This window comes from Procambarus clarkii, chromosome 10 (genome assembly GCF_040958095.1).
Source record: "Procambarus clarkii isolate CNS0578487 chromosome 10, FALCON_Pclarkii_2.0, whole genome shotgun sequence".
Lineage (NCBI taxonomy): Eukaryota > Metazoa > Arthropoda > Malacostraca > Decapoda > Cambaridae > Procambarus > Procambarus clarkii.
In genome coordinates, this window is record NC_091159.1 from 40,242,197 (window position 1) to 40,250,828 (window position 8,632).

The 8,632-nt window shown below is 43.7% G+C and overlaps 2 protein-coding genes across 2 annotated transcripts; one reads left to right on the plus strand and one right to left on the minus strand.

Annotated features, from left to right (window-relative positions):
- Positions 1-976: 976 nt before the first annotated feature.
- On the minus strand, positions 977-1,927 carry LOC138363322 (trichohyalin-like). The gene has a single exon (XM_069322342.1). The coding sequence runs from the start codon at positions 1,925-1,927 to the stop codon at positions 977-979; it is 951 nt and encodes a 316-aa protein (XP_069178443.1).
- A 1,163-nt stretch (positions 1,928-3,090) lies between these two features.
- Positions 3,091-3,819, plus strand: LOC138363323 (keratin-associated protein 16-1-like). Its single transcript, XM_069322343.1, has one exon. It carries the CDS (start codon positions 3,091-3,093, stop codon positions 3,817-3,819), a length of 729 nt encoding a protein of 242 aa, XP_069178444.1.
- Positions 3,820-8,632: the final 4,813 nt, after the last annotated feature.

An 8,632-nucleotide genomic window follows, 5' to 3' on the forward strand; every position in this document is an offset into this window, starting at 1 on the left:
ATTAACACACCTGCTGAACCCATCAGATGATACACACCTGCTTCATTAAACCTCTGTAGTTCTCACTCAATATTCGCCATGAGTGATACAGAGAATATACATATACATTATACATATACATTATGAGTAGGTGAAGTGCATAAACTGGAGAATTATACATAAGTAAAATAGGTGTATGCATACCAAGGATATGTATGAGGAGAGCGCATATACGTGGATGAAATACCTGCGAGATAATTAAATACCTGAGACACAAATATATGCAACTGAGGACACGTTTGAAACAATGCGGAAATGATAACATGAGAATTATACATAAAGATACATGTCAGTGTACAAGAGATACACGGACAGTGCCAGAACTATACTGTGTAGAATGCATACGAGGATACATATGGATACATACATTGGACAAAATACATAAGGAGAAGCTACATAAATAACCTTTGAAAATGAACATTGACAAAAGTGAAATTAACACAAAGGCCCAAAAGGCTGTTTGAGTGATTAAAACTTTTTTAGTTTGAAATCATCTGAAAATAAGTTACCATGTTAACACAAATTTATTCTTAATTTGACTACGAAGTTTGGATTATTTTTCGGTGTGAAAATAGAAACAAAAAACGGAAAATCTGAACATAATATAAAATGGGTTAAATCGGAACAGTTACTCGTCATCTCTGACCTATTTTTTTTTTTTAACATTCAAATTTTCAGTTTCGAGTGAGAACAGATGTTCTGTTCATGTTCTTGACGTGTTCTGTTCTTGTTCGTGACGAGGTCAGCTATTGCTCTCCAGCTGTTCTTGTCCATGACGTATTATGTTCTTGTTCAACACATGTTCTGCTCCTGTTAGTGCCGTGTTCTGTTATTGTTCTACATATGTTTATCCCTGTTCTTGTATTTTACTGTTTTATTTAGCATTTCGCGTTTGCCCTTGAATGAATAAAGTACAACATTCTGATCTGTTGTTCTATTATGGTTTGTAAAATGTGAAAAATTTGCGTAAAACAGAAATGAACTCAAGGAACATATATTTCTTGTTTACCTCTAGCCTCTTGTTTACCTGTAGTCTCTTGTCTACCTGTAGTCTCTTGTTTACCTGTAGTCTCTTGTTTACCTGTAGTCTCTTGTTTACCTGTAGTCTCTTGTTTACCTGTAGCCTCTTGTTTACCTGTAGTCTCTTGTTTACCTGTAGCCTCTTGTTTACCTGTAGTCTCTTGTCTACCTGTAGCCTCTTGTTTACCTGTAGTCTCTTGTCTACCTGTAGTCTCTCGTTTACCTGTAGTCTCTTGTTTACCTGTAGCCTCTTGTTTACCTGTAGTCTCTTATTTACCTGTAGTCTCTTGTTTACCTGTAGTCTCTTGTCTACCTGTAGTCTCTTGTCTACCTGTAGCCTCTTGTTTACCTGTAGCCTCTTGTTTACCTGTAGTCTCTTGTCTACCTGTAGCCTCTTGTTTACCTGTAGTCTCTTGTCTACCTGTAGTCTCTTGTTTACCTGTAGTCTCTTGTTTACCTGTAGCCTCTTGTTTACCTGTAGTCTCTTGTTTACCTGTAGTCTCTTGTTTACCTGTAGTCTCTTGTTTACCTGTAGCCTCTTGTTTACCTGTAGTCTCTTGTCTACCTGTAGTCTCTTGTTTACCTGTAGTCTCTTGTCTACCTGTAGTCTCTTGTTTACCTGTAGTCTCTTGTCTACCTGTAGTCTCTTGTTTACCTGTAGTCTCTTGTTTACCTGTAGCCTCTTGTTTACCTGTAGTCTCTTGTCTACCTGTAGTCTCTTGTTTACCTGTAGTCTCTTGTCTACCTGTAGTCTCTTGTTTACATGTAGCCTCTTGTTTACCTGTAGTCTCTTGTTTACCTGTAGTCTCTTGTTTACATGTAGCCTCTTGTTTACCTGTAAACTATTGTTAAACACTTCCCAGCTCATGGATTAGATCGGTCATGGATTATTTACTTATAACGTGGGACGTGTACCAATGGTCTTGTGATGCTCATCTGGTTCAGTGGTCCTTGTTCGTACCCTGCAACAAGGACGCGCGCGCACGCACACACACACACACACACACACACACACACACACACACACACACACACACACACACACACACACACACACACACACGTATAAGTAAATGATCTCCCAGAGGGTATAGACTCATTCCTCTCAATGTTTGCTGACGACGCCAAAATTATGAGAAGGATTAAGACAGATAAGGACAGCTTGAGGCTTCAAGAAGACCTGGACAAGCTGCAGGAATGGTCGAACAAATGGCTGTTAGAGTTTAATCCAAGCAAATGTAATGTAATGGAGATAGGTGTAGGGAGCAGGAGACCAGATACAAGGTATCATTTGGGACATGAAATACTTCAAGAGTCAGAGAGAGAGAGAAAGACCTGTGGGTTGATATCACGCCAGACCTGTCCCCTGAAGCTCATATCAAGAGGATAACATCAGTGGCATATGCCAGGTTGGCTAACATATGAACGGCATTTAGACACTTGTGAAAGGAATCGTTCAGAACTTTGTATACCTTCTATGTCAGACCAATCCTGGAGTATGCAGCCCCAGCATGGAGTCCATATCTAGTCAAGCATAAGACTAAACTGGAAAAAGTTCAAAGATTTGCCACCAGACTAGTACCCGGGCTTAGAGTTATGAGCTACGAGGAGAGACTACGGGAATTAAACCTCACTTCGCTAGAAGACAGAAGAGTTAGAGGGGACATGATCACCACATACAAGATTCTCAGAGGAATTGACAGGGTAGTTAAGGCAGGCTATTTAACACAAGGGGCACACGCACTAGGGGACACAGGTGGAAACTGAGCGCCCAAATGAGCCACAGAGATATGAGAAAGAATTTTTTTAGTGTCAGAGTAGTTGACAAATGGAATGCATTAGGAAGTGATGTGGTGGAGGCTGACTCCATACACAGTTTCAAGTGATAGAGCCCAGTAGGCTCAGGAACCTGTACACCAGTTGATAGATAGTTGAGAGGCGGGACCAAAGAGCCAGAGCTCAACCCCTGCAAGCACAATTAGGTGGCACGCATCCGCCACTCTCTAAACTTGACCTCATACACAATAGTGGATGTGTCAGCGTCCTCATGTGTCAGTGTCCTCATGTGTCAGCGTCCTCATGTGTCAGCGTCCTCATGTGTCAGCGTCCTCATGTGTCAGCGTCCTCATGTGTCAGTGTCCTCATGTGTCAGCGTCCTCATGTGTCAGCGTCCTCATGTGTCAGCGTCCTCATGTGTCAGCGTCCTCATGTGTCAGCGTCCTCATGTGTCAGCGTCCTCATGTGTCAGCGTCCTCATGTGTCAGTGTCCTCATGTGTCAGCGTCCTCATGTGTCAGCGTCCTCATGTGTCAGCGTCCTCATGTGTCAGCGTCCTCATGTGTCAGTGTCCTCATGTGTCAGCGTCCTCATGTGTCAGCGTCCTCATGTGTCAGTGTCCTCATGTGTCAGCGTCCTCATGTGTCAGCGTCCTCATGTGTCAGCGTCCTCATGTGTCAGCGTCCTCATGTGTCAGTGTCCTCATGTGTCAGCGTCCTCATGTGTCAGCGTCCTCATGTGTCAGCGTCCTCATGTGTCAGTGTCCTCATGTGTCAGCGTCCTCATGTGTCAGCGTCCTCATGTGTCAGCGTCCTCATGTGTCAGCGTCCTCATGTGTCAGTGTCCTCATGTGTCAGCGTCCTCATGTGTCAGCGTCCTCATGTGTCAGTGTAATCCCAGGTGGATTAACAAGGCTGCAGCTGAAGTAACAACCTCGTGGTCTCTACTGCACCTTTGGACCCGAGTTGACCTGACTCTTCCATAGTGAGGTGTGAGTTCTCACTGCCCTCTACGAGACTAGCAGTCGTCGCCCCCTTGATGTTCTGCTGTTCTCCTGCTGTTCTCCTGCTGTTCTCCTGCTGTTCTCCTGCTGTTCTCCTGCTGTTCTCCGTACTGCTCTCTTGTTACAGTTACAACCCAAACTCACTACAGCTCACATTCACTTAAACCCACAGTCAGTACATCCGCTTATACCCAGCAAAACCACTTACAACTCAGTACAGCCACTTAGTCTCACTACAAACATTTACACTCACTACATGTAAGTCTCACTACAACCCACAACCACTACTACCCTACGAGCACTACAACCCACAACCACTACTACCCTACGAGCACTACAACCCACAACCACTACTACCCTACGAGCACTACAACCCACAACCACTACTACCCTACGAGCACTACAACCCACAACCACTACTACCCTACGAGCACTACAACCCACAACCACTACTACCCTACGAACACTACAACCCACAACCACTACTACCCTACGAGCACTACAACCCACAACCACTACTACCCTACGAGCACTACAACCCACAACCACAACTACCCTACTACAGCACTACAACCCACTCATACAACCCTCCACACGTCTCACAACTAAATGGATAACAAATTGAAGCTGGACAGTGCTAGAAGCATTGATACAGCTAAATGATAGAATAATATTATTAATTATACAATTAAAACAACAGAAATACAATAATTAAGACGAAAACTCCAATAGACATCGCTATCTATCGTCACATGAAGAGTACAAATTTATACAACCCTGAAAACCTGTATTGTAACCTTGTTAGAACTGGTTGTAATTTACAACATCTTGTAATAAAGTTGTTATGACGTGTTAGAAAAGTTGTTAAAAGTTGTTAGAGAGTTGTGACAATTTCTTAAGTATTATATAACTTGTTCGAACGTCCAAGTGTGGTCGTGTGTGTGTGTGTTTGGCGGGTTGAGACACGCGAACAACGTGTCGAAGCCAAAGCCACTACGACGCTATGATAGTTACGTAGAACAACGCATCACCTGGGTGGCAGGTGTGTATGTAGCCTTGACACCCAGGTTACACACCTGGGTGGCAGGTGTGTAACACTCTACAACTACACAGTCAGGTGTATCATTGTGTACTCCCCACTAGACAGGCCTGTTGTTGTTGTCTAAGATTCAGCTACTGGGAACAAAAAGTTCCAAGTAGCACGGGCTATGGTGAGCCCGTAGTGGACTTACCCGGCACAGGAGCGGGGCAAGTAGCACGGGCTATGGTGAGCCCGTAGTGGACTTACCCGGCACAGGAGCGGGGCTGTATGTTGAAAGAGAAAGTCCTGTCTAAAGTCGTATTTAAAGTTATTAAACCAAACTATACCACATATGTAGTGAGGAGCAAAGTTGGTGAACTTGAACCAAAATGACACATGTGCACAGACTCTAAAATACATATGTGTCTCATGTGTGAGCATTCTACAAAGGTTCAGAAATGGCAATGTCACCACACTGTCACTCACATATTCTAGTAAATATGTGACTAACTACACACAATAGTATTGAATAAAAATATATATTCGTCGAATTTGCAACATATAACGTATATGAAATCTGGAATGTATATATGAGAAATGTAAATAAAAAAAGTGAAAATAATAATACTACTAATAATAATAAAATTAAAAATAATATTAATAAAATTAATAATAATAATAAAAATAATAATAATGTTACAGCAACATGTATTATGCAAATTACAGTAGAATGAGATTTTATTAGTGAAATAAAATACAAATTATGACAAACTACAAATAGAGTCAACATTCAACAACAACAACAACTACAGAGCAGGTCCTCTCACCTTGCAACCTCATCACCACCCTCATCACCAGCCTCATCACCACCCCTCATCACCACCCTCATCACCAGCCTCATCACCAGCCTCATCACCACCCTCATCACCACCCTCATCACCAGCCTCATCACCACCCCTCATCACCAGCCTCATCACCAGCCTCATCACCAGCCTCATCACCACCCTCATCACCAGCCTCATCACCACCCCTCATCACCAGCCTCATCACCAGCCTCATCACCAGCCTCATCACCACCCTCATCACCACCCTCATCACCAGCCTCATCACCACCCCTCATCACCAGCCTCATCACCAGCCTCATCACCAGCCTCATCACCACCCCTCATCACCACCCTCATCACCAGCCTCATCACCACCCTCATCACCACCCTCATCACCAGCCTCATCACCAGCCTCATCACCAGCCTCATCACCACCCTCATCACCACCCTCATCACCACCCTCATCACCACCCTCATCACCAGCCTCATCACCAGCCTCATCACCAGCCTCATCACCACCCTCATCACCAGCCTCATCACCACCCTCATCACCACCACCATCACCATCCTCATCACCACCATCATCACCACCTTCATCACCACCACCATCACCACCATCATCACCACCCTCATCACCACCACCATCACCATCCTCATCACCACCCTCATCGCCACCCTCATCACCACCCTCATCACCAGCCTCATCACCAGCCTCATCACCAGCCTCATCACCACCCTCATCACCAGCCTCATCACCACCCTCATCACCAGCCTCATCACCACCCTCATCACCACCCTCATCACCACCCTCATCACCACCCTCATCACCAGCCTCATCACCACCCTCATCACCACCCTCATCACCACCCATCATCACCACCCTCATCACCACCCTCATCACCACCCTCTTCACCACCCTCATCACCACCCTCATCACCACCCTCATCACCACCATCATCACCACCCTCATCACCATCCTCATCACCACCTTCATCACCACCCTCATCACCACCCTCATCACCACCCCCATCACCACCCTCATCACCACCATCATCACCACCCTCATCACCACCCTCATCACCACCCTCATCACCACCATCATCACCACCATCATCACCACCCATCATCACCACCCTCATCACCACCCTCATCACCACCATCATCACCACCATCATCACCACCCATCATCACCACCATCATCACCACCCATCATCACCACCCTCATCACCAACTCATCACCAAACACAAAGGTGTTCCAGGATAAGCAGACAAATCAATTAACAAATACAAAATGCCATCAACAAATTATAATATATTATAAATGTCATCAGGTAAAAAATATGGTCCGAAACATGAAAAAAAATTATCATGAAAAGATCAAATGAAATATTAATTTCAAATGAAGAACCTTCAGTACATTTTGTAAATAAGTACCCAATGGGAGAGGGGGGATGATAGTGCTACACAAAGCTCAGTGGCAGAGATGTAATGTAACAAAGTCGAAAATCCTACTGTAGGATGGGTGATGGAATTTTGTACGATAATATACGCGGCATTTTCCAGTTTTCCAATTTCCTATCCAGCTGTTCTAGTGTGTGTGTGTGTACTTACCTAGGTGTGCTTGCGGGGGTTGAGCTCTGGCTCTTTGGTCCCGCCTGTCGGAAAATCCGACACCATAATAATCATACAGATAATAGCTGTATTGTATAAACAAGTTACCCATAGAAAACGTACCTTGTAGTGGAATTACCGTCTAAAGAAAACGGGATATCATCACCACATACTATTATAAATCACCACCTATTATGGTGGGAATTATTCTTAAATACATTAGTCTTTGGACTTTACCATCATAAAAACATCTCATATAAATTAACTTAATTATCAATATTAAAGTAGAGTAAATGTGACCCTTCTATCACCTTTGGACATCTGGACAATGTAAGCCAGGCGTTAGTGAGGAAGGGGGGCAGCCATTGTTGTGTCACCTCCGAGACGTGTGGAGCAAATTTGGCTCCTATCATATCTGGACAATGTCGGCCAGGCGTCAATAGTATGGAGTGTTAGATGCAGCCATTGTTGAGACTAGACCAGAGGCTCACACGGGAGCAAATTCGGCTCCTGTTAAATTTACTTGGACGTAGTGTTATGGAAACTAAAAGTGTACCATTATCAACACGCTGTCTACAAATTCAAGTTAAGTGTTCTTTCCGAAACCCATTATCTATCATTAGTGGCCATTAATGTCATTGGGTAGGGTTAGCCGGTTAGAACGCGAAATCGCCTCATACTAAAGGTAATTAAGCCAGGTCTTTATTGTTCCATGTACAATGTTTCTCTGAAATACCTGTCATATACTAGGTTTCTGGCTTCACAGCTAGCGCCCTTTTAACAGGTCAAGACGAGGAAGCATGTTTGTGCATCAGTTACCAGCACGTGGAAGCTACCTCAAAGAGGGAAAATGTGGTCTACATCCTGGTTATACCTGCTGTACAAATAAGATAAGGAACCTTTTCAATGTATGTAGTTAATTCTGTAGTTTGATTGGCTGCATATATATAAACTAATAAACCCCCCCTAATGTGTAGAGGATCGATTTGTGAGATTATGAGATTATTGCAGAAATACAGTCCACTTAACATCATACAAATTGCTATCGAAGTATATAAATTAACATAAATATAAATTCATATAAATTAAATAAATATAAATCTTACAGGTCGGTTCCCACACCGCCTCTCAACCGTCAATCAACTGGTGTACAGGTTCCTGAGCCTACTGGGCTCTATCATATCTACACTTGAAACTGTGTATGGAGTCAGCCTCCACCACATCACTTCCTAATGCATTCCCTTTGTCTACTACTCTGACACTAGAAAAAAATTCTTTCTAATATCTCTGTGGCTCATTTGGGCACTCAATTTCCATCTGTGTCTCCTAGGGCATGTGC